Source organism: Peromyscus maniculatus, chromosome 22, assembly GCF_049852395.1.
Source record: "Peromyscus maniculatus bairdii isolate BWxNUB_F1_BW_parent chromosome 22, HU_Pman_BW_mat_3.1, whole genome shotgun sequence".
Taxonomy (NCBI): Eukaryota; Metazoa; Chordata; class Mammalia; order Rodentia; family Cricetidae; genus Peromyscus; species Peromyscus maniculatus.
In genome coordinates, this window is record NC_134873.1 from 14,138,991 (window position 1) to 14,164,691 (window position 25,701).

Genomic DNA, 25,701 nt, shown 5'->3' on the forward strand with positions numbered 1-25,701 from the left:
AGGGAAGTAGGATGGGCAGGAAACCTCACTGCACTGCACCAATACACTTAGGATTCATGTTCAAACTTTGCTACTTGTGGGATTTACCTGTTCACTAAACCTGAAGGTCCATAGTTAGGGTGGTTCCCAAATTGGGCTATTACAACAGATTCTTTTTTTTTAATTCTTTTTTACATTTATTTGTATTTTATGTATATTGGTGTTTTGCCCACATGTATATCTGTGTGAGGGTGTTGGATCCCCTGGAACAGGAGTTACAGACAGTTGTGAGCAGCCATGTGGGTGCTGGAAATTGAACTGGAGTCCTCTGGAAGAACAGCAGTGCTCTTAACCACTGAGCCATCTCTCCAGCCCCAACAGATTCATTCTTACTGCACACTGGATGCGCTGAAAAATATGGAGCTTGCTAGGAAGATGGCTCTGTGCAGACACAAGGGACCAGTGTTCAGACCCACAGCACTGTAAATGAGGAAGAGTTTGGATCCCTGGCACTCCTTGGGTGGGAGACACAGCAGCTACCTGTAATTGGGGCACTTGGGAGGTAGACACAGAGTATCTTCCAGCAAGCCAGACTAGTGGGTGAGCTCCAGCTTCAGTGAGAGACGTTGCCTCAGGAAATTAAGTGGAGAGCAACTGAGGAAGACAGTGTTTACTTTGGGCCTCCACATTCACCTGCTCACATCTGTGCACACATACATTCACTTGCATATGTATATGTATATTACTAAGGATGTAGCTTAGTTTGTAGAGTGTTTGCCTAGCATACATGAAAACTCTGGGTTCGATACCTAGTACCGCCTAAAATCTGGTGTGGTAGCTTCCAAATTCAAGGTCAAACTCTGTGTAAGAACAGACTGTCAATTTCCAGTTAAAAGTAAGCCCAATCATAAGCATAGAGTGTGGAAACACTCATCTGTCATCCGAGTACTTGAAGGCTGAGGAGGAAAGACTTAAGAGTTAGAGGTCAACCTGATCTAGTATACAAAAAAAAGAAAAAGTGCCTTTTTGCCTTTCCAGAGTTGGTTATGGGGCCTGCAGGAAAAAGATAAAGGTGCCCATTTTGCAGACAAGGACGCTGAGGCCTGGAGAGATTTCTCATGTAGGATCTTTGCCTTCTGCTTTTACAATTATGCTTACAAACTCTCACCTGCCTAAGAACAGCAGTCTAAGCTCAGTCCCCTCCTCCTAGAGAGGCGCCCAGGATTAGGCCACGCCCCAGATCTCGCGAGATCTGAGAAGCGGAAAAAATGGCGCCGACGTGATCGAGAGCTCGCGTCGCCGAGGAAGTCTCCCCTGCTGCAGCCGGAGCCATCGAAGGCACGGGAACCAGAGGTCGAACTGAGTGGAGGATGGTGAGCGCGGCACCCGGCACGCGGGCGCGGAGAAGCAGCGGGTATTGACAGGGAGCGGTCCTGCGGCGCGCACCCCCTCCAGCCGACCCCGCCCCCACATCCGGGTTCCCTCCCGCCGCTGACTGTCACTTAGCGAGCGGTCTGCTTTGCTTGAGCCACGCCCACTCTGCTCGAGTTCAGCCCCTAAACTTCACACATCCTGGCCCCGAGCATCTCCGAGATCGTCTGTCTGCACAGCTCTAGTTCGGCCGGCATTCCCCATCATCACACAATCCACTCTAGGCCTTGTGGCATTTTCCAAGTTGCTCCCAGGCCGGACCCTCGCCCTCTCCCCTAGGCCACGCCTTCACCCTGTGGTGCCTCTCTCCTCCCAAAGGTAAAGAATAAGGGATGCTGATGCTGATGCTCTTTTATGCATAATCCCTGATATATACCTCCTTCTGCAGTTGGAATTAGGAGACAGCTCAGTCTGCCCTTATCTCCCTTAACGCATCTTTCTGGTGACTCAGAAAGTGAAATGGTTGGGTAATATCTGGTGGGAGTGGGAGGGAGTTAGAAACCCTGAGTCTTGTGGACCTTTGAAGTGGAAAGACTTCCCTCTGTCCTAGGCACACTCTGATCCCAGCCTTATTCTAGCCACTTATTGCACCAGGAGGAACCGTCCAAGCCCAGTCCGGACATGCTAGCCACTGCAGAGTCCAGCTCCAGTGAGACTGACAAGGAGGTGGTGTCTCCAGATGTGACAGCTACAGCCACTTTCTCTTCTGTGGGGGAGTCAGGTCCTAACCCCACAGCCATACCACCAGTGTGGGACCGTGGAGGACCTCCGCAGCAGGTTGCTACCCCAGCCGTAGACAGCTGCCAGCCTGGCTCAGCCAGCACAGGTGTGGGGACCAATGAGGACCTGAGGTTGCCCAGACGACGTCCTCCACCAGGTGATCTGTGATGGGGACTTCATAGGTCCTTTGATAGGACTGAGATGGTGCAGTCTAGGGGAATTCCTCACCATTTACTGAGCATCAAGTCTATGTCAGGTGTAGCAACCAAACCTATCCAGCCTTTCCAGGCAATTTATTCTAGCAGTGGGGAGGAGCTAGTTCACGGCTTTGGGAATGGGGAGAAGGTCTGTAAGGAAAAATTGATGATACCCATTTATCCTGTAGGGAAACAGATACCCTGCTCTAGCCCTGGCTGCTGCCTCAGTTTCCCCAGCATTCGTGATCTGGCACAGCATCTCCGTACCCACTGCCCACCCACACAGTCACTGGAAGGTAGGATGAAGGCTGGTGATAGTGAGGAAGATAGGGTGGAAGACAGCCCCCAGGGTCAGTCTTAACCATCCCACTCCACACCTGCCCTTCATCCCTACCAGGCAAACTCTTCCGATGCTCAGCCCTGAGCTGCACTGAGAGTTTCCCCAGCATGCAGGAGCTGGTAGCCCACGGCAAGCTGCATTACAAGCCCAACCGCTACTTCAAGTGAGGCCCTGACCTTCCTTCCCCTCTATTGATTCCAGATCTTTAGCCCCTTCCTAGTGTGTGTGTGGAGGAGGGGTGGGTTCGGAACATAAGCATGGCCTGGGAAACCAGCCCCAGCAGTGCATGGAAGGCCGATGTGAATAGGAGTAAGTCACTCTGGCTGAAGGCTCAGCTGAAGCAGCAGGGTATACATGCTGTGGTTCTGTCTCACTTCTTACTGGTAAACTGGGCACCCAAGTAAAATTGAAGCCTGAGGCTCCGAGCTGGAGAGGTAGGGAAGGATCAAGACTTCAGTAAGGGAGAGTGTGTAGGGCAAGCTCCTTCATTTGAGCACAGAGTTACAGAGATTTCAACCTAGATACCCTTCTCATATCCTGATCCCTGGGGAGCAATGGATAGGCCCCTTCCTGTTGCCCAGGACATAGTCCAGCCCTGTGCCTACCTCCAGGTGTGAGAATTGCCTCCTGCGCTTCCGCACTCACCGATCGCTCTTCAAGCATCTTCATGTTTGTGCAGAGCATGCTCAGAGCCCAGCCCCGCCACCACCCCCTGCCCTGGACAAAGAGCCACCTGTGCCCGAGCGCCCCCCAGAATCCGACCCTTCGTCTACTCTGAGCCTGCCATTCCCACTACTTGAGCCTTTCACCTCTGCCCCCACTGGGCCGTTCCTTCCCTACTTGAATCCTGCGCCCTTTGGCCTGAGTCCCCCGAGACTGCGCCCATTCCTGGCTGCTGCTCCAGGACCACCAGCCTCCAGCACTGCCATCTGGAAAAAGAGTCAAGGTGAGTATGGGAGCCAGTTGCCTGCAAAGCTGGTTGGACCTATCCCTCTTCTGAACTTGACCTATCTTTTTCCTGAAGGTGCTGCTGGAAGTCCCAGAAGACCTCAGGGTGGCTCTGATGCGCCCTCAGGTGGGTGCAGGTGACCACCAAGGCAGGGTGGAGGGGCCTTCATTCCTATGTCCTGCATGGGCCCTGTGAATGCTTGGAAGCAGCAGTGCCTGTCCTTTAAAATACATGATTTTTACCTTTAAAAAGACTGGCACCTATGCCTTCATCTGCGCCGGCCTTCCTGTGTAAAACTTGCGCCTTTTCCATATCTGAGTGGTCCTTTATGTGGAGGTCCAGGGATGGGAGTCAGACTGCCTTCAGTGATTGGCAGTCAAACCCAGGAGAAAGGATCCAACCTCCCTGGACCCTGGAAGCTGAGGGGGATGGACATAGGGAAAAGTCTCATCTGCACTGGTCAACATCCACCATCCCTGGTGGAAAGGTCCTCTGGGGTGAAACCCCGGACTAACCGTGGCCTGCCTGCCTGCCTGCCTGCCTGCAGGGTACGTGGCCCCCAGCTGCATCGTGTGGGAACACACGCGTGGCCGCTACTCGTGCATGCAGTGTGACTTCTCCACGGCCTCACGGCCCGCCATGACACTACACCTCCAGGACCACCGCCCCGGCGCCCCCACAGCCCCGGCGCCTGGGTCCCTTCATGCCAAAATCCAGGCGAGTAAGGCTGAGGAATGCTCAGGCATGGAGCTAGAGGCAAGGGGTGAGGCCCAAGCTCAGCTGCCCCCTCCTCAACTCCACAAAAACCCAACCTCATTTGCTCCTGGGGTGTCACAACTGTCAGAGGGGGAGCGTCCCATTTTCTCACAGCTTTGAACCAGCTGTGTTGGGCTGGGTGGAAGGGCCTGCAAAGATTATTTTGTAATCTGAGGAGGGAGGGGACAATAAAAGAGGCAAGATGAGCCAGCCTGAGCTGTGTCTTGGGTCCCTTGCCCCTCAGATAAGGTTTTACTTTTATGTTTTTATTTTATGTGTGTATGTGTGCGTACACGTGTGTATACACATGAATGCAATGCCCATGGAGGTCAGAAAAGGGTATGAGATTCCCAGTCTCTTATGAGCTGCCAACCTGAGTGCTGGGAACCAAACATGAGTCTCCTGCAAGAGCAGAACGAAGGTGAGCTCTTAACGACTGAGCCCTCTTCTGCCCTCCCCTCAAATAAGCAGTAGGCTGCCACCTACTGGGTCTAGGGTGCTCACACACCATGGGAGGGGGACTTAGAATTAGCTTCACAGGACCTGACCCCCTCAGCACTCCTGTCAATGTCTACCTGGCACTTCAGCCCTGGAATCCAGGTCTCCACCTCAGTGCCACCCTAGTCAGCTATAGGTAGGGACAGCCAGTGCCCACCATTCTGTTCCACAACTTCCAGAAACCAGATAGGATAGAATTTTTCAGGTGCTTTTCCTTTACTGAAAAACAAAAAACAGGCAGAGGCAGGTAGATCTCTGTGAGTTTGAGGCCAGCCTAATCTACAGAGCCAGGGCTGCACAGAAACTCTGTCTCGAAAAATAGTAACAAAAAGTGGGACCAGTAAGATGGCTCATCATGTTCAGGTGCTTGCCCATGCAACCCTGATGACCTGAGTTTGATCCCAGAACCCTCAGTGGGGTGGGAAAGAAAATCATCTCTCTATAGTTGTCCTCCTAAAGCATAGTAGCACACACCTTTAATCCCAGCATTTGGCAGGCAGAGGCAGGTAGATCTCTTTAAATTCAAGGCTTGATCTAAGGGACAAGTTCTGGCCAGGCTGTACAGTAAAACAGTCAGGAAAAAAGCTCCAAGGCATGGTGGTACATCCGAGTACTTGGGAAGCAGACCTGCAAGGATCACTTAACTTCAAGGCCAACTACATAAGCAAGACCGTCTCAAAAATTTTTTTTCGGGGTGGGGAGCGGGGGAATTTTTCAAGACAGGGTTTCTCTGTGCCTGTCCAGGATCTTGCTCTGTAGACCATACTGGCCTTGAACTCACAGAGATCTGCCTGTTTCTGCCTCACTAGTTCTTGGTTTTAAGGGCGTGTGCCACCCCCACCCCTGGCTTAAAGAGCCTTTTTTTTTTTTTTGGTTTGTTTTTTTTTTTTTCGTGACAGGGTTTCTCTGTGTAGCTTTGCACCTTTCCTGGAACTCACTCTGTAACCAAGGCTAAGCCTTGAACTCGCAGAGATCCACCTGCCTCTGCTTCCCGAGTGCTGGGATCAAAGGCGTGCGCCGCCGTCACCTGGCTTGTTTTCTTTTTTAAGCATCAAGAATTATGAAGGCGCTGGGCAGTGGTCGTGCACTGCCTTTGATCCCAGCACTCGGGAGGCAGCCTTGGCTACAGAGTGAGTTCCAGGAAAGGCACAAAGCTACACAGAGAAACCCTGTCTTGAAAAAAAAGAGGAAGGCAGTGTGGGAAGCTAGATCTAAGTAAGCTCTGAGCTATCGTGGATAGAGCCCCGATTCTGAGGACAAAGGGTTCACAGGGAAAGGAACGCCTTCGTGGCTGTAGTTGAGGGGTGGGCAGGACAGGATGGAGAACTAAACTTGATCCTCATCCGTTCAGTTTGCAGATCCTCTTCTGCTGCTGGCTTCTGCCCCAGCCCCAGATCTGGAGAATTTGAGGTCCCTGTTTGACAATGTACCAAGGATGGGGATGTAGCTCAGTACAGTGCTTGCCTAGCATGCACAAAGCCCTGGGTTCTATCCCCAGCACCAGATAAACCAGGAGTGCTGATGCAGGCATGCATTTCCAGAACTGGGCAGGAGTGGAGAGTCGGGTCTGGAGGATCAGAAATACAGGGTCATCCCAGCTACATATGGAATACATAATGCGCACACACACACAAAGAGAAAATGTGGTGCCTTGCTTCTGTTCCAGCCCAGAGCCAGAAAGGCCATGCCTCTTGGATATAGAATTCTGTCCAGTTCTTTGTTCAGCCATCACTGGGAGGATATTACCTGTCTAGCTCAGGCATCTTCTACTGCAGTCGGAGCATCCATAGAAGCAGTCTTTCACCAGTGCTCCTCACTGGCCCCTACTACTGTCTGGATAATACTCCTGTTCTTAGGGTGGAGAGATGTTATACTAGGTAGAAGCAAGATCCCAGTTCAGATTCCTAGCACCCATTTTAAAACTGGGCATGGTGGCATGTGTCTGTAACCCGGCACTACAGAGACTTAGTGGACAGCTAGTCTAGCTGAAACAGTTAACAGTGAGTTCCATTGAAAGACCTTGTCTCAAAAGAAAGTGAAGTGACTGAGGAAGGCATCCTATGTTAACTATCCTGTCTGGACTCCACATGTGTGGGCTTGATTATGTGTACCCCACCTCCCCCCCCCACACACAATACACATGAACACAGATTCTAGTTTTAGTAGCCCATGGGGCTTCTCAAGCCTCCCCATCTTCTATGGTGGTACTCTTTATAGCTGCCGCTTCTGGGAAACAATCTGGAAAAGAAAAACCCACCCCACTCTGTCCCACTCAGCACTCCCTTGTATCCTAACTCTAAATCAGAATTATCCTTTATCACCTCTTTGTCCTGGTATCTGTAGCCAAGATACCACTCACCTGCTAAGCTGGGTTCCTCTAGGCCCTACATCCCTGTCACAGCCCTCCTGTCTTCTCTTCACCAAACTTCACAGTTTGTAGGATCTAGAGAATGAAGTACAACAGCCATACTTTTGGTTTTGAATGAGTGAGTTTATTAAACCAAAGTAAAAGAATAAATAGCAAGTGATTAATGGGAAGTGGAAGGGGGTAAGAGACAGGGACCCAGGACCTCCTGGCTAGCCAGGTTAGCCAAAAGAGTGAGCTTCAGGTTCTGTGAGAGACTTTGTCTCAAAAACTAACTTGGAGAATAGAGGAAGACACCAGTGGCAACCTTGAGTCTCTGCAAACACGCACACATACGCACACAAGGCAAGGCCAGGCCTTCTCTGGGGGGCCTTCCAGCCTGTCTTCACTTAGGGTCAGAAGATTGGAGGACAGAGAGGGCAGAACCTTGTAAGCCTATCTGACATGGAGGGATTCAGAAGCACCTCTAGGGAGGAAGCAATTCTTGCCTAGAGTCAGACATGCCTTTGTTGAAGCCCCAGTCAGCGAGTGAGTTGAGGCAACAGCTCTAGATGACCACAGGGATAGATAAGGATTAGCAGAGCATACTTGGGTGACGACTGGCTGGGGACCAGGCTGGGGCAGCAGGTGCATGACCCACTTAGTCACCCCACAGGAAGCCTCTGGTCTCATCCCAGGTGCTGACCTGGAGTGAGGGGATATCATTTCCTAGAGGGCCTTCTCACACTTTGGGGAGACTAGGAGATTTGGAAAATGTCTGCTCAGTGATTCCCATCCCAGGAACTGAGTATTGGGGATCAGATACCAGGGAGCTACAGAATTTCCACTGCATCCAATTCACTGCCCAAACCACCTGCCTATCCTCCCTGATTTACACATGCCCAACCTTTGCTTTTCTGGAAAGCTTGCTGAACTGCCCTCACCCCACCACCTGCTCCTTTTGAACTCCCATAATCCCCAAACTCAAGCTGGGATCCTACAGAGTATTCTGCCCTCAACTCCTAGATACCCCCCCCCCCAAAAAAAAGAGGTTTCTTAGTGCCTCAGCTTTCCAACAAGAAGCACTGTAAACCGTCTGTGTGGGAGAAGAGCAGCACATTCCTGCACAGCTGCTCAGAGATTGAAGTTGACTGAGTAACTCCTGGAGACTTACTTGTCTGCAGGGCAAGGTGATGGGCCACCACTAGGCAAATATCCACCAGCAGTTTTGTCACCTGAGAGACACCAAATTGCTTATTACCCCGGCTAAAAGAAGTGGAGATTGGCCACGGTCCTGGATCCCAGCTTTTACATCTCAGCAACCTGGACCACACTGCTTCAGGCACACCGTGTTCATTTCTTTGGCCCTCAATCATTTCAGGCCTCTGACCCCATAGTTCAGTTAGGGCCACCTGGTCATGGTCATGCAGGCCACATGCAGAGTGTAAGACCCCTGGTGCTGGGAACTTACAGACCACCCTGCATGTGCCCCTGCTCAGTCTACCAGGCTCCACAGAGTGGTTAGCCTGGGGGATCCCCAGCTGTCATTTAGACCTTTAGCTTGTGCTGGCCTTGAGTGCCTACAGTGTGCTTCTCAACCAATATGTTTGTGTTATGTGCATGTATGTGTGTGTGTGTGTGTATATAACAGAAGACAGCTGTGAAGTTGGTTCTTCCTCTCCACCTTACATGGGTTCCAGGAATTGAACTTGGGTCATCGAGCTTATATAGCAAGTGTCTTTACCACCACCAACACCACCAACACCACCCCCAGCCATCTCACTGGCCCATTGTTTTCTGTTGTGAGACTGGGTCTTCACTCAATTACCAAACCTGAATTGAACTTGTGATCCACCTGCCTTACCCTCCACAGTAGCTGGGATTATAGGTGTGGCTTCTTTTATATCCCTACCTCTGACTCCATTCACCAAGATTCTGGAAACTCAAAAAACACAGACTTGGTTATCCCTGTCTACCTGGGACTCCTGTAAAAGCAGATCAACCTCTGGGAACTATGACCCAATATGAAATACACAGGCATCAGAATCTTGATGCTGTGTACTAAAATAAAGGAGGCTTGTCTCCCTGTTTGAGCTTTCTGTTTAAATAAGCTTATGAAACCTCAACTGGTTCATTCCCAAGAGTTATACATGTTCTTGCTATTCCATCAGTCTCATACCACCCAATAGCAGACTTGTCACCTAAACCAAAACATGTATTTTTTAAGACTGGGTTTAAACCAGGATGGCATCAAACGATGGGACTTTCTGATCCTCCTGTCTTTACCTCCCAAGCACTGGTTTTTGTTTGTTTTGTTTTTCGAGACAGGATCTCTCTATATGGCTCTGGCTGCCCTGGTACTCACTCTGTAGACCAGGCTGGCCTCAAACTCATAGAGATCTACCTGCCTCTACATCTCAAGTGCTAGGATTAAAGGCATGTGCCATCCAAGTGCTGTTTTATATGGTTCTGGAACTCAAACCCAAGGTTTTGTGTGTTCTATACAAGTACTCTACCAACAGCGCTAAAACCTCAGATTTATTTTATGCTATTTTGCTTCAACAGGGTCTCAACTTTTTCTGTTGTTTTTTGAGACAGAGTCTCACTGTGTAGCCCCGGCTGGCCTTGAACTCACAGAGATCTGTCTGCCTCTGCGCCCCCACCACAAGGGCAATAATATTCCCTCACTCAGTCAGTGACAAGTCTTTAACACTACCCACCCCCAAATCTGCTATCCCACTTGAGCCTTATGCTTTGGGTGCTCAGCCCTGGCCGGTGGGGCATTTGTTACCTTAACAGGGAAGTCCTGTTGAGAGTACAAGTGTTGAAACAAGGAAGGCAGATGAAGCAACACAGGAGGACAAATATGTCCTCACCATTGCACCAGCCATATCCTAGCTCTAACTCTTTACAGAGACTTCCTAAGCCCCAGAGCAAACCATAGCATCCCCACTCAGGTACTCTGTCCCTGTGGCTGTCCTGAGTTTGGGCTTGCCTGGTTCTTTGGAATCAAAGCCTGTCAAGACTCCAATGTGTTCAGAGTAAAGGGGACAGTAGGGAATCAAGAGGCTAGTGACAGCTAGTAACTGTGTGCATTAGAGATGTGCTTAGGTCTGTTTACCTGAGCTTGGGGACAATAGTAGGCAGGCAGGAACTCAAGGAGGGAACAGACAGGCCATCTCCGCCTCCTTCCTCCTCTGCCCTCCCCACCCCGACAGCCCCTACTTTGTGCGTCAGCCTGTGGAGCAGAAACCAGATACTTCCTCAAAGCAGCAGCCTAAGCACAGAGCCCACTCACCCTGTGGTCCACCATCCCCAGAAGCTATGGTAAGTCCCCAAGCCCCCCAGTGAAGTCCGTTCTGGCCAGGAAACAATGGGTATAAGCAAAAACTGGGGAACTGGTAAATATTCCCCCATGGGTAGCCTGGCAGAATAGAGATGGGAACAGTCTTGGGAATGAAAAGATTGAGAACAGTCAAGGCATAGCTTGAGCTCTTTTGGACCAGGCTTGGATCTGTGACTGCAAGGGGGGGAGGTTTAGTATGCTTGGAATGATATCCCCTCACCCCAGGTCAGCACCTGGGATGAGACCAGAGGCTTCCTGTGGGGTGACTAAGTGGGTCATGCACCTGCTGCCCCAGCCTGGTCCCCAGCCAGTCGTCACCCAAGTATGCTCTGCTAATCCTTATCTATCCCTGTGGTCATCTAGAGCTGTTGCCTCAACTCACTGGCTGACTGGGGCTTCAACAAAGGCATGTCTGACTCTAGGCAAGAATTGCTTCCTCCCTAGAGGTGCTTCTGAATCCCTCCATGTCAGATAGGCTTACAAGGTTCTGCCCTCTCTGTCCTCCAATCTTCTGACCCTAAGTGAAGACAGGCTGGAAGGCCCCCCAGAGAAGGCCTTGCCTTGTGTATCTACCTGTACCTGTAACTTATGGCAAATGGCCAGCTTTGAGAGCATCAGGGATGTTCTGAACATGTCATATAGTACATGTCCTCATGTGGAGAGCCTGCCTGCTAGTCCTCATTGGGGAAGGGGTCATGTTGTAAGCCTCCCTGTGCATACATCTTAGATTGGATGTGTGCCTGTCTTTATAGTCCTGCATATACTTTTATTTCTGTAAATATTTACTGAGGACCTACTATGTGCATAGTCATTGGTGATCTAGAGGGCCTAAAGTAGATAGCTGTATTTGTGTACATGAATGTGAAGGTTGGGTCTTCCTTGATGGCTTTCTACCTTCTTTTGTGAGACAGTCTCCAACTGCACCTGGAGCTTGTTGACTTAGCTAGCCTGGCTGGCCAGAAAACCCTAGAGGGCCTTCTCTGTAGGCTTCCCCTGAGGTAGGATTACAAGTGCTGTTCCTTGCTTTTTTATGTATGGGTACTGAGGATAGAACTCAAGTACACAGGCTTTCATGACAAGTTCGTTGCCTACTGAGCAGACGGTTTAGTCCAACTGGGTGTGGCAGCACACACCTGTAATCCTAGGACATGATAGGTGGAGGCAGAAGGATCAGAAGTTCATTATCCTCAGCTACATAGCAAGTTTGAAACAAGCCTGAGATATATGAGACCCTACTTCAAAAATAAATTAAAAAATAAATAAACAAGACAAAAACCCTAGTCAATGGTGTGAGGCTGAATGCTACAGAGTTTGCTTAGCAAGGTACTGGGTTCCATCCTTAACACCACAAAAATACAAACCCCCAAAACAACCTTGTAAAGACATTAAAGCAGAAAATAAGAAATTTGATAGGTGATGGAAGATATAAAGAGAACAGTTACGTAGGGCGGTGAAAGCGGACAACTGGGGAGGGGACACTGACTTAAAATAGTGCTATCTCCTTAAGGAATATTGTCACAAAGACATGGAGGAGGAAGCGGAGACTCATGCATTGAGGTGTATGCATTACAGACAGGACAGAGGCTATGAGATAGGGAAGTTGCTGAGTCATTCAGGACTGTTTGCTTTCCCTGGAGAGATGAAAACTCACTGAGAGATTGGGAACAGAGAGTCAGCAGGCCTCCTCTAGGGCAGCAGACCTGGGAAGAGCCCATTACAGTATTCTGGGCTGAGGGGGTCAGTTCCTCCAGCTGGGGTGACAGAAGTGGTTGGATTCCGGATGTATTTTGAAATCAGAACAAAAAGGACTGTGGAGAACCTAGTGGTTGGGCAGGGGGCAAAGAGGGAACCAACGAGGAGCAGAAGGTGCAAAGGTTGAAGCAAGTATCACTAACTGGAAATACCGTGTCCCAGCCATGGGCTAGTAGAGAGGCATCAGGAGCTAGGTCTTGTTAGAGGTGAGGTTAGACACAGCTTAGGTGGAGAAGTCAGGAGGGTGTGGTTTCCAGGAATCCGAGGCCAGGAATAGTTCTCACCCAAAAAGAGAAGTTGGCTGAGGTAGAGGAGGAAGCAACAGTAGAATGGGAGCCTAAGGGAATGGAGAGGGTGATGGGTTTGTGTGTCTACAACCAACTGTATCTGTAGGTACCTAGCTGTTTCTCCATCTGCCTTGTATGAGACTTCCTGAATGATCCATGTCTTCCTAGGGAAGCAATCAGGACTTCCGAAATCTCCAAGCTAAGTTCCAGGCTTCTCAGCAAGAGCCTGGAGAACCGTCCAGAAAAACCCTAAAACCTGAGTTCAACAAACTCCCGAAGAAGTTTCCGCAGACTGAATTAAGTGAGAAGGCCTCACAATCTGAGCTCAGTACAGTGTCCTTAAAACCCCTGCAGCTACGGTTTGCAGACCTCCCCAAGAAGACTTCGCAGTCAGAGGTTCTCAGAAAGTTGTCGCAGTCTGAGTTCACTGATCTACTCAAGAAGCCCCTACAATCTGAGCTCAAAGATCTTCCAAGGAAGCCTCTACATCCAGAGTTCACTGGTCTCAAGAAGCCCTCAGAGGCTGAGTTCACAGATTCCAAGAAGCCCCCACAGCCCCAGTTTGCCAGCCTCCCCAAACCCCCACAGCCTGAGTTCACTAATCTCCCCAAGAAGCTTCCCAAACCTGAGTTTGGCGAGCTCACCAATAAGTCTCCACAGCTTGAGGTGCCCCAGGAGCCTAGTGTACCTGCCCAGAAGCCCCTGAAACCTGAGCTCAGCAATCCTGCCAGGCCCCCAGTAGAGCTCAAACCTATTACATTCCCCAAGAAGTTCTGGCAGCCTGAGCCCAGTGAGGCCCCTCTGAAGTCCTTGCCATCTGAGTCCAGTACTTTTCCCAAGAAGCCACTGCAGCCTCAGGCTGCTGGTTTCTCTAGGAAGTCCCTGACACAGTCCAGCCAAATTCCTCCGACATCCCTCTCCAAGCCTGGGACCAGTGAGTTTCACCCCCACTCCCCACAGTCTGACATCAGTACCTTTCCCAAGATGTCTCTGCAGTCTGAGTTCAATGAGAACTTCAAGAAGCCTCCACATCCTCAGGCCACTGGTTGCCCAAAGTATCCACAGCAGCCCATGTCCTATGAGGTCCCCCAGACACCCCCCTGGAAGCCTGAGTCATACAATCTCCCATCTTACTCCCCACAGTCAGACTTCCATGCATTTTCCAAAAAACATCCACAGCTCCAGCTAAGTGACCTTACCAGGACATCCTCAGAGCCTGAAGTCCGAAAAGCCCCTAAGAAGCCTCAGCACCCAGACCTCAAAGTGCTTCCTAAAAAGCCCTCACAGCTGGAACTGGGTCATCTCCCTAGAACATCCTCAGAGCCTGAGTTCAGCTCACTCCCCAGGAAGTTTCTGAAGCCTCAACATGGCAAGTTCTTCCAGCCTGACTTTCCCAAGGGTCTGCCCAGAAAGCCCAAGCTTCCTGGTTCAGTATCGGAGTGCTCTCTGCCCTCTGCCTTTGCGGGCTCCAGCCCCCAGTTCCCCCTCAGCCCTGGTTATGGAGTCCCTGGGACACCCCGCTGGAGATCAGAAGACTTGCAAGTCCAGCAACTGCCCCGGAGGCGGCCTCTGCCCTCAGCCAGCAGCCTGGGATCCCCTCCAGTCAAGCCCCCATTACCGCCTGTTCCCATCAATATCCAAAGCTTCCGGAGAGGCTCAGCAACAGCCATAGGTGAGTTAGGGTAGGTGGATCAGGCAGAGGAGGGGACAAAATATCTGGATAGAGCCACTTCCCTCCCATGCTCTCTCCTCCACAGCTGTACTGAAGACCGGCTCTTCTGTGACCCACTTCCCATCCCCAAAACCTCAACATATCTCACAGTGAGTGTGGGGAGAAAGGGGTCAGGCATGGGGTGTAAGGTAAAAGTAGGCCCTCATCTCAGCTATCTCTGCAGGAACCCGGACGAGATCTATGAACTGTATGATGCTGTAGAGGCCACAGGCGACTCTAGTCTCAGCCCCAGAGGCAGAGGTTTGTAGATGGTCTAGGTGGTTGGCTTGGGCACCCCCCCAAAAAAAGTTGCAAAGGGGCATTCTCTCAGGATCCAGGTTTAAGTGATCCACAAAGTGATCCAGACCAGACTGGATGCTGGGTGAGCAGAATGGTGAGGAAGGGGAAGCCCAGAGGCACCCAAACCCCACCCACCAGAGGATGTCCCAGCAAGATGTATGCCTGGAATCAGTAGAGAGGTGTGGGCTGGAAGCAGTGCAGCAAAAGGTTCTTTGCCTTTTTTCTAAGTCAATTTCTTGAAGGGTTTCAGGATTGGTGTCTCTATGGTAACAACATGGGCTTCTATGAAAGAGCTCTGATGATTCTGCAGCCACAGCCAAGGCAGTTGTGACCCCATTACCAATGAGGAAGTTCAAAGATCTGAGACTAGGCCCAGCCAGTTGATCTAGAGCTGTGGGGGATTCCAGCTGAGCCCCACCTCCCCTAGCTATTCCCTAACTGTCTTACTGGGGCTCCTAGGAGGGACTTTTAGCCTTGGGATATGCTGGCTCTCACTGTTCCAGCTAGAGGTCCTGGTATAAAGCCAGATACCTTCAAATTCTCCAGCCCTTGCTCCTTTCTGGGCCTTTTGTTTGCTTCTCCTGATCCATCTATAGAGGGCCCCTAGTGCTTCTGTTGAGAGGATGTTCTACGGTTTGGGGGGTAAGGGGTGTCAGCTTTGCAGAGGTTGGTCAGAGCCCTAGCCAGTTTCCAGGGTTAGAACCTTTAAACCTAAAAGACTATCCTCTATCCCACACACACACTGCTTCAGTAACCTCCTCCCAATTTTTACCCACCATTTTTCAAGATCATGATCTAAGTATCAGACCTCTCTCAAATTTCTCCTTTCAGTGCAATGTGTGAGCCATCCTGTGGGCACAGAGTCTCTCAAAGGCTGTTTTGAGCATTTCAGAGGTATATTTCTAGTAACAGAGTGGTCTGGGACCACCGGCACCTCCCTCCTCTTAGGTTCCTTTGAAACATGACAGCCACACACGCCCCCCCCGCCCCCCCCCCCCCCCCCCCCGTCTTTTGTCAGCTGGGAACTTACCTGGAGACGCAGGGTCCAGCCTTTCCAAGATTATATGTAGACCAACAGGAAAGGAAGATTATCAGTGGCATGCTTCAGAACAAGCTGCAGGATGATCCAGAACCACAGGGCCCAGTATTGCCACCGTCAAGTTTGTTTCTAGCTGTGAAACCACTCAAGGCTGAGGCAGATGAGAAAAGTAGGTGGTGCAGTGCAGGTTCTGGCTAGGACCCAGATCTCTGCCTAGAGAGTAGAGATCAATCTCAGCACTGACTGGGTATGACACAGGTGCCCCTCTGTGGTGTGCTCATCAGAAAAGATAGTTGGTCCAAAGTAACATTTGGGTCATTAACAAAATGGGGCCTCTGATTCAGGCCCTAACCCTGATCTTTAAGTGGCTGTCACCCAAGTCCTCAGCCAACAGTTGGACTCACTCTGGAAGCCTAGCCTACTGCTGGGAAGTGGTGTAAGTCAACTCCTCTGGGAAACCCTACCATTCAGTCTCTGCAGCAGAAAGTTCAGGCTAAGAACCCCACCCTGGCCAAGTGGTGGTGGCGGTGCATGTTTTTAATCCCAGAACCCGGGAGGCAGAGGCAGGTGGATCTGAGTTCAAGGCCAGCCTGGTCTACTTGTTTTTAGCTCTGAATCCAAAATCTTATTGTAACTCCCAACATATTCTGGGAGGCAGAAGCAAAATAGCTCCCCAAGTCTACAATTTGTGAGCTGGTCATGGTGGCCAGCACTTGGGGAGACAGAGGCAGAGAGATCTGAGTTCCAGGCTAGCCTGGTCTATACAGTGAGACCAAAAACCAAAACCAAAGGCCTACAAATCCATCCCATCTCTACAATTTTACTAGCTGGGTAGCCTTAGACAGTTGACCAACTTCTCAGCCTTTCCTCACCAAAGTAAACCTTACCCACAAGAACCGATGAATCCTCAGAGAAAGTTACAGAAGTGGTCAAAATACAGGGAAGCCCTGAGGACTGACAGAACATCAAGTCACTAGGGTAGAGACAAAGCTGGGGGCCTTTGTCCTGATTCTGTCCAATGCCCTCAGATGAAGTGCAGTCTACCCAGCAAACCACCAGATGGCCTCAGCAGAACACAGAGTTCAGGTACATGGGGCAAACAGGGTGTTACAGGGCTGGGCTAAGCTCTGGGACTCTTGATAGGGCATACTTCTTACTTATAAATACCCCAATGTCTGGGTTTTCCAGGAAGAATGCCACTCAGCCACAGCAGCTGCCACTCACAGACCCCAAGTTGCTGAAACAGATCAGGAAGGCAGAGAAAGCTGAAAGAGAGTTTAGAAAGAAGTTCAAGGTGAGAACATAGAGCAAAGAATGAATTCTGGGAGGACTGGTACCCAGGGCCCAGGACTTCCATCCTGAGGAAAGAATCAAAGTTACAGCAGAAGTAGAGTCTTAACATGATACTCCCCAAGTTTGAAGGTGAGATCGTGATTCACACAAAGATGATGATTGATCCCAATGCCAAGACCCGGCGTGGTGGTGGTAAGCACCTGGGCATCCGGCGTGGAGAAATCCTGGAGGTGATCGAGTTTACTAACAAGGATGAGATGCTGTGCCGGGACCCCAAGGGCAAGTGTAAGTATGCTTGGCCCACATGTAGGGAAATGAGGGAGGGGTTCTAGGGTTGAGAATCCACTCTACTCTCCCCTGCAGATGGCTATGTACCCAGGATTGCACTGTTGCCCTTGTAAGTGTTGGTCCTGCCTGGGTGGAATGGGGAACACCAGGGTTGTCCCCCTACTGACTATACTGTGCTCTCTGCCAGGGAAACAGAAGTATATGATGACGTCAGCTTCTGGGGTATGTACAGTGACTCCTATAGGGATGCTTGTTATCATGCTTCTGTGGCATAGATCACTTGAACTCATCCTTCTTTGCAGACCCTCTGGACACCCAACCGTTTCCTCAGGGACAGTAAGGCAGACAGACAAGTGGGTTCCAGGACCACCAACCTAGTCACTGCTTACTCAGGAGCCTTGGATCTCAGCCTGGCAAACAAGCCCAAGTGTACATGCCCACATAAAACTCGTTTTTAAAACATCCTTGCTTCTTGTCTTTTCCTCTCCTTCCTGACTGGTACACACAACAGAATACAGGCACATGCTAGGCATCAAAACTGAAGAGAAAGAAAAATCAGTTGTCTGCGCCATAGGAAAGGAGCTGCTAAGGATTCACCCCCACACACCCTAGATGACCAGTAGCTGTATCACAAAACTCCTTGTAGGCTGGAAGCAAGTGTTGCCAAGCGAGTCTATGACCGCCTTTCACTAGTGGGACTCCTGACTAACAGGACATCACATGAAGTGTGTTCCAAACAGTGACATTCTTAGTGGGCTTGAACAAAGAAAAGCCAAAATTAAGTGAGCTTCATTCAGTGCCTGAGAATAAGGCCACAGAATGACTTTCAGGATTGCTATTATCACTCCTGGGAAGATGAAGACCTTTTAGGATCTGTACTATAGTGTTCCTACTATAACCAGAGTCTGCTTTCCGAAGATTGGAGCCCACAGACAAGCAACAATGGAATCAGATCCCTGGAGGTCACAGCTCTGAGGAAAAAGTACAAGCTGCCCCAGCTCTGCAGACCTCAGATGGCCATCTCTATAACATAAAACAAATACACACACAAAAAAGCAAGCCACTTTCAGGAACTGGTATTTATTATCAAAGTCATATTTGATGTCAACAAGATGCCACAACTACAAAAAAAATTGCGCACATTGCAATCTCAATGCAAACAGTCAAATGGAACCCCAATCATTAAAATATTAATTCAGATTACCCCAAAAAGCAACTGAATTTTTTAAACATCTTTATACATCCAGCCAACAAATTAAAATGGTTAACAAGGAAAAATACAAATTCAGAGGTCTGGTATTGATGTTTAAAAAAGGCAACTGCTTAAGCATTTCTATCGATTCGAACATCAATCTCTCGGCCACTCAGCTTCATGCCATTCATCATCCGGCAGGCTCTCTCAGCCACCTCTGGAGACTCAAACTTAACCACACCGCACCCCTTGGATTTTCCGTTCTCCATCTTGATGTCGGCGTACAGCACATGGCCTGGCACAGGGAGGGAAGAAGAGACCACACGCATCAGGCAAACCCAGAGCTCAGCCTCAGTCTGGGCTCCACTCAGTCCAGATCACCTGTTGGATTTCGGTGACAGAGTCAAAAAGGAGAGAGGCCCTTGCACATGAAGTGAATGCTCAGAACACCACGAATGGCGCCAGCAACTACAGCCCCCTCCACTATATTGCCATTGTTCTCCAAGCAGGACAACAGCCTAACCTTCTGTGAAGAACCTGCCAACCAGCTTCAAATGTTTGCCTTTATGCTCCAGCAAGTTACACCAAGAGGGGACTATGTGGAGCCAACTTTATATTTATATTCTAGAGGCTTAATTATTGAATACCACCATCTAGTCACAAGAGCCACTGCCAATATGATACTCTATACTGCCCCAATGTAAGCCAGGTATACTTAGTGAGTAGCTTACACATATCCATTCATAGACCTGTAAGCACCCAGGTTATTAAGTACCCAGGTATGTGTCAAGTACAATAAATGGGTCTATAATAGAGTAAGAGCCAAAGACACGTTAGTACTGTTAGGCTCTTAATTCTCTTGCTACTAATGGCTTGGGGAGAGATGACACTCCAGTGGCTTCTCATGATAAAGTTCTGAAAGATATTAAGTAGCAATTCATCAGAATAAACATTCCTGACAGAGCAGGACACAATGGTACACATCTGCAACCCAGAACTTGGGAGGCTAAAGCAAGATTTTGAGTTCTAGGCCAGACTGGAGCTACATGGCAAGACCCAGCCTCAAAAGAATGACAAGACAGAACTAAAGGAGGGAAGACAAAAACAAGAATGGAAAGGTGGCTCACCTGTAATCCCAGCCCTTGGGAGGTGGAGGTAGGAGCAAGAGTGCAAGGTCACTGAGGATAAGACTCAGTGGATACACTGCTTGCCTAGCATGCACAAAGCCCTGGGTTTGAGCCCCAGCACTTATACAAACTAGGCATGGTGGCACACCCCTGTAACCCCAGCGTTCAGGAGTTAGAAGCAGGACTAAAAGTTCAAGGTTGTTTTTGGCTACATAATAGTGAGTTTAAGGTCCAGTCTGATTTCTAGGACCCCAATCTCAAAAAAATTAAAATAAAACTAAGAGTTCAAGATCATCTTCGGCTACACAATGATTTTGCAGCTAACTTGGGCTAGTTGGATTCTGTCTCAAAAAGAAAAAAGAGAAAAGGGGAAGTAAAAAAGAAAAGGGATAAGGGAAGGCCATCTTCTGGCAAGAAAACAGAATGTCACCGGTTCAAGGGCAATAGGGAGATGGAACCAAGTTTTCAAAAGCTTTTGAATTTGCATATTCTCAGAGGTGGGATAAGTGGCACATTCCAACCTGAGTTTTTATAATATCTAGTTACAATAATGACTGATGTGAAATTTTCAGTAGAGAGAATCAAAGAACCAGGCAAGAAGGTGAGCTTTGACTCTACAGCTACCCCCCCAAAAAACAGGGGAAAGCATCAAAAACACTAAAATGTAAGCCATTTCTGAATGAAAAAACAAAAAACAGGTGTTTTGATCGAGTAGCACCTAGACCTTGGTTTAGCTGAGAAGGTGCAATGGTAGCAGGGGAAGACTGCATCTCGGTCATCAAGGAAGCTTTCCAGAAAGTTTGCCTAGTGTGCCTATGAATCCACAATCAGAGACTTTCATCCCATACTGTGTGCCCAGACCTGTAACTGCAGAGCGTGAGTGCTCTGGGGGAACCAAACTGGCTATAGGTTTCATGGAGGAAGGCAACTTGTCTTGGAATTACTTGTTTTTGCCTCTTACAAATCTGTGACTTTAGGAAGGTGGCTTTGCTGACTCTTATGTAAAAATGACAATACTGCCTCCTCTCAAACTAAGAAAACAGGAGTGGTAGCATTTGCCTCTAGTTCCAGAATATGGACGGCAGAGGCAAAAGAATCATGAACTCAAGTCCAGCTTAGGTTATAATAGAGACAGACTGTCTCATAAAGGATGAAATGAGCACATAGCATGACACATACCAGGACACCCAACACCTGCCTGAGTACCTGCAGAGGCAGAACAATGGCAAGGCCCATTGGTGCTCTAGAGCCCATGGTCAGTGGTTAAGGCTAGGAAGGAAGCGTCATTGCTCCAATTCAACAGCATCACCAACAAGCCACAACACAGGAATGCATATAGAGAGCCTTTCTCAAACAGACACTTACCACATTCGTTGAATTTGTCCTTTAGCATCTTCCATGTAAAATCAAATGGGAGCTGAGGAAAAAAAGAGGCAGACCAATCTGTGATGCAACCAAATCTTAATGTACAGATATCACAATAGATACGAGAATATGACTTGAAGGTTTCTTTGGGATGGGTGTATAGCTTAGGCATAGGTAGGGTGATTTGCCTAGTAAGTGTATAGACTTAGATTTAATCCCCAGCAGTCCCCCCAACTTCAAAAAAATCTCCACTTCTCATGACAGAGAGGCAGGCTGACATCTTTATGACAATTAGCAGGAAACAAAACAAGTCTTTAGCTTATGGGGATGACCTAAGAGCTGAGTAGGCAACCCATTCAGTCATTCAGTGTAATTCTATCAATCACAACCACCTTTCTCTAAATCACTGTGCCAAGACTGAAGTGTTCCTCAAGTCAAGGGAATCAGAAACCACAGACCTTTAGAGCTCAGTTTACTCTACTGCCTCACATATCAGAGGCAAATGCCTGACTACTGTATTTTTGTTTCTTTGTATTTTGTATTTCACTTGGTTGCTCTTGTTAGCCTTGATCTCATAGAGAACCAACTAACCTTTACCTCTAGAGTGTGGTTGGGATTAAAGAAATGGGCCACCATGCCTGACCCTGAAAATCCTCAACCTCCAGCCCAGTTTTGGGGATGGGCATGCTACCTAGCTCTCCCTTCGACTTCCCTCTGGTCTACATCGCTCAGTCCACTGATTTTCCCCACCACCTCATTCAGAACAACAACTAGGAGCTCCTGAAGAACCACTTACATTTCTCACAAATATCTGGCAGGCCTTCCTGGCTACTCCAGGTGCATGGCCTCCAGCTCCGCCAAAGGAACCTGCGAAGCTTCCTCCAAAGTTGCCCCGTTCCATCTCAATGGCTCGGTCAAAGCTAGCACCTCCAGCGCCACCCATGGCCAGGCCCATTCGCTCAATGCCAGCGCCCAATGCCGGGCCCATGGCAGGGCCCATACGCTCCAGACTGTTGGCGCCCATTCGCTCCAGGCCCATGCGCTCCAGACTGTTGGCTCCCATGCGCTCCAGGCCCATGCGCTCCAGGTTGTTGGCGCCCATTCGCTCCAGGCCGGTGGCCATACGATCCATTACAGGGCCCATGCGCTCCAGGCCGGCCCCCATGCCTGCGGGCACCATGCGATCCATGCTCAGGCCCATACGCTCAATGGCAGGGCCCATACGCTCTACACCAGAGCCCATGCGCTCAATGGTTTGGCCCACTCGGTCAATGGGCGCGGCCATGCGCTCTAGGCCAAAGCCCATGCCGGCACCCATGCGCTCCACGCCAGAGCCAATTCGCTCCATGGTCTGGCCCATGCGCTCAATACTGGAGGCCATGTGGTCAAGACCTAGTGGGCCCATGCGCTCAATGCCGGAGCCCATGCGCTCAACTGAGCCCATGCGGTCCATGACCAGGCCCATACGCTCAATCTCAGAGCCCACTCGATCCATGCCATGGCCTAGGCCTGCGCCCATGCGCTCCATGCCAGCACCGCCAATGCGGTCAATGCCAGGGCCCATCCTCTCGATCCCAGGGACACTGCCTCCAGCTCCACCTGAAACAGGAATAAAAAGCACAAGTGGAAGTCAGGGACTTGTGTAGGTATTCATATACCAATGCAAGCCAGTCTGGGTGCTTCAGATCCCAAGTTCAAACACAAATCAAAGTAATTTACTATTAAGAAAACTCAATGTTAGCAACAAGATATCCACAATTATCCTTTTCACTCCATAACAAAGGTAAAAATTTCATAATAAAACTGAAGGAATAAAAATTCACCTCCACTGGGTGGTGGTGGCTCATGCCTTTAATGACAGCCCTTGGAAGGTAGAAGCAGTTGGATCTCTGTGAATTTGAGGCCAACCTGGTCTACAAACTGAGTTCAAGGACAGCCAGGGATACACCACAGAGAAAACACTACATCCTAAAATCAAAAACCAAAAACCAAAAAAAAAAAAAAACCAAAAACAAAAACAAAAAAACAAAACAACAACAACAAAAAACCCCACCCACCAAAAACCAAAAAACTTCACCTTCGTGCTGGTACCTATAACAAACCTATGAGTCACACATCAATTCCTGAAAACTTTGTAGTTTCTTATCAGCAGACATTGAGAAATGCTCTCAAAGAAGCTCGGAAAACTTCATATTCAGTAACTCGGGGTAACAGATAAGAGTTACATGGAGATAATGCAAAGTCACTTACAACCTTTATCCTCCCTTAATTTATCCCTCTTAAGATGCCCTGCTGACAGCCAGTCTGTCTGCATTTCCTTAGTGCTTCCAAGGCACAAAGGTATTAAACAGCCATGTGAGCAGAAGATAAAGAAAACAAAAATGTCCGTATAGATCTCAGTGTACACATGCATACAAACTGTCCATTTCTTAGAACACTTCCTTCTGGGAGGAAAATTGATAGCTTATGTATATTGATTTCATTGGTTTTGGAAGAAAGATGCTGACTGCATAGCAGGGTCAATTCTCGAAGAAGCCTTGGGGTCGGTGACCAGTGCACAATGACCCTCATTCCATGGTGCTTGCACCCCTGGACAGGGAAGGTCTGGCTCCATCACCAAGGCCATACATGACCTACCACTTCACCATGCAGAGCTCAAAACTCGAGTTTCATAGTGCTCATCTCTCAACATAGCAGTCTAACCCATAGCTAGACTATTACTGATCCAGGGTGAAATTCAACAAGAGGAACAATCAGCAATTTTTATAATAGTATGTAACTCGCCAAAAGTTGTGTGGCCTGGCACAAGTCAATTCACCTCTCTGTGCCCACTTCTGTAGCTGAAATACAGCACACTGGTTGACAAAAAAGAAGCACAACTTCAAGAATGTTAGTGTTTCAGAACAAAAATAGCTCAGAAAGTAACTTCTACACATTTGCGAGAGGGAAAAAGGTTCTAGCTTAACATATAGTGTAGCAATGATGCTGGCAGCCCCGTGCCAACACCATCAGAATCAGGAAAAGACCTTAGCAAAGCCCCCATAGAAATGCCTTGCAAGTGGGCTACCAAAGGAAGGCCAAACTTGAAGGCTGGAGGAAAAAAATATTGGGCTTAAAAGGTACAGTTTGGGCTGGAGAGCTGGCTCAGAATTCATTCAGTTCCCAGCATCCACATCACAGAGCTCACAAGCACCTACAGTTCCAGCTCCCAGGAGATCTTCTGCCTCTGTTGTCTACTGGCACCTGTACTCATGTGCACATCCCTACACACACCTACACACCTACACACCTACACACACACACACACACACACACACACACACCACCACCACCACCAACAACAACAATTAAATCTTTAAAAAAAAAAAAAAAAAAACCAACCAAACAAAAAACACCAGTTCATTTAATTCTAAGAGCCCCTAAAAGCATCATGGAAGACAATATACCAAAATGTTTGCAGTACTCAACAATGGACACCGGGCCTATAGATACTCATTCTTTGAGTCTTTCTAATGAACACACATGCATGTTTTCACAAGCATTTGTCATGTATTAGGCGGTATTAGGTTAAGAGTTTTTACATGTACTGGCTCTTTTACAACCCTCTAAGATGGTACCTATTATTCCCTCCCCGCACTGTATAGGTGAGTACTACAAAGGTATAGTCACTTGCCAAAAGCCACACAGCTACAAAAAGTCAGTGACTGCTCCTACCCTGGGTAGCCTGTGTCAAATCCCATGTTTGTCACACTACTGTTGAGTCCCCATTAAATGCCTGTTCTAATAACAACAACAATAAAACACAAAACATCAACCTAAATGATTCCTACCTCCTCCTTGCTTTGCAATGATCTCTCCTCTCTTCAGTGCATTACTTAGGATTTCTAAGGAAAGCAGGAAGAAAAAATAATTAGACAAATTTCTCTGTAACACAAACCTGATCACTATATTCTAGAAGCATAATAGTTTTTTTTTGTTGTTGTTGTTATTTTTTAAAGAAAAGGGAAGGGGTTTGAGAAACATACATAAAATCATTTTACAGAAAACAGGAGAGCCACATGCTAGGACTTCTTATAGCTTCAGAGTCAAACCCAGTTTGCAGGGGTGCCTGCAAATTCATTCAGCAGAGAGGAATGGTGTGTATTAATGAATTAAACTCAAAGACAGGAGAAGAGGGCCCTCAACCCTTCTTGATCAGTAGCAGTTTTCTATAGATGCAACACTTAGTATTGCGGCTTCCCCAGTGGGCAGGAAACCAAGGCCTTTCCATGTCTCCCACCCAGGAGCCTGAAGCCTGCACAGACTCCACCCTTCTCTGCACCACCAAAATAAAGTTGTAGCTGTACAGGACAGGAGGTGAGGACAATCAGCACCCATTGAACAAGCAGGATATGATGTTGACAAAGACACGGGACATTGTCCCACAGAGAAAATACTGTTGCTTGCTGGCCAATGGTTGGTTCATCCAAGCCTCCTTAAACTTTGCTACTGCTATCATTAACTTCCTCCTTAGAGATCTGAAGTTTTAGCTTCTATCATGTGAGAACACAGTTATGAGCAGAAAATAGGTACTTAACTATTACAGGACATCGCAGCTGTCAGAACTGTTTGCAAATGAGACAGAGAAATCTCTATGATGTTTATAAGAGAGCAGAAGTTAGGGAAGTCATTGTGGTTATCTTTGTAGGATGCAAGACAGCATGGACAGTACTTGCAAGGTACTGGGAGAAGATATTTGAATGTACCCTGATTGCTGATGGAGAAGTGGAATGACTATAGACATAATG

General features: G+C 48.6%; 3 protein-coding genes across 14 annotated transcripts in view; 2 read left to right on the top strand and 1 right to left on the bottom strand.

Annotated features, from left to right (window-relative positions):
* Nucleotides 1-1,233: 1,233 nt before the first annotated feature.
* Znf414 (zinc finger protein 414) lies at nucleotides 1,234-4,578 on the top strand. Its single transcript, XM_006990865.4, has 7 exons — nucleotides 1,234-1,352; nucleotides 2,005-2,287; nucleotides 2,516-2,623; nucleotides 2,725-2,830; nucleotides 3,279-3,613; nucleotides 3,692-3,742; nucleotides 4,164-4,578. Exons 1-7 carry the CDS (start codon nucleotides 1,350-1,352, stop codon nucleotides 4,490-4,492), a joined length of 1,215 nt encoding a protein of 404 aa, XP_006990927.3. The 5' UTR covers nucleotides 1,234-1,349; the 3' UTR covers nucleotides 4,493-4,578.
* Pram1 (PML-RARA regulated adaptor molecule 1) lies at nucleotides 3,695-17,692 on the top strand. Of its 8 annotated transcripts, XM_076559590.1 has the most exons (11): nucleotides 4,226-4,793; nucleotides 10,433-10,541; nucleotides 12,768-14,271; nucleotides 14,357-14,420; nucleotides 14,495-14,571; nucleotides 16,678-16,735; nucleotides 16,838-16,943; nucleotides 17,065-17,227; nucleotides 17,306-17,339; nucleotides 17,418-17,452; nucleotides 17,533-17,692. In XM_076559590.1, the coding sequence occupies exons 2-11, from the start codon at nucleotides 10,539-10,541 to the stop codon at nucleotides 17,568-17,570; spliced, it is 2,082 nt and encodes a 693-aa protein (XP_076415705.1). In that variant the 5' UTR covers nucleotides 4,226-4,793; nucleotides 10,433-10,538; the 3' UTR covers nucleotides 17,571-17,692. The 8 variants fall into 8 exon arrangements, with proteins under 8 accessions (XP_076415701.1, XP_076415703.1, XP_042123026.1 ...); XM_076559586.1 differs by lacking the exons at nucleotides 4,226-4,793; nucleotides 10,433-10,541 and adding exons at nucleotides 3,695-3,742; nucleotides 15,442-15,504 and having other exon boundaries at nucleotides 16,678-16,943; XM_076559588.1 differs by lacking the exons at nucleotides 4,226-4,793; nucleotides 10,433-10,541 and adding exons at nucleotides 3,695-3,742; nucleotides 15,442-15,504 and having other exon boundaries at nucleotides 17,418-17,692.
* Nucleotides 17,693-18,294: 602 nt separating this feature from the next.
* Nucleotides 18,295-25,701, bottom strand: part of Hnrnpm (heterogeneous nuclear ribonucleoprotein M) — a 47,351-nt gene continuing 39,944 nt past the window's right edge. For 4 of the 5 annotated variants that reach the window (XM_076559592.1, XM_076559591.1, XM_006990862.4 and 1 more), the window contains 4 exons: nucleotides 24,745-24,798; nucleotides 21,711-22,513; nucleotides 20,915-20,966; nucleotides 18,295-18,717 (listed from right to left, as the gene is read on the bottom strand). In XM_076559592.1, the coding sequence (XP_076415707.1) occupies nucleotides 18,554-18,717; nucleotides 20,915-20,966; nucleotides 21,711-22,513; nucleotides 24,745-24,798 (1,073 nt within the window). In that variant the 3' untranslated portion in view covers nucleotides 18,295-18,553. Of the gene's footprint in view, nucleotides 18,804-20,914; nucleotides 20,967-21,710; nucleotides 22,514-24,744; nucleotides 24,799-25,701 lie in introns of all 5 variants that reach the window. The other variant, XM_076559593.1, reaches the window with a different exon arrangement.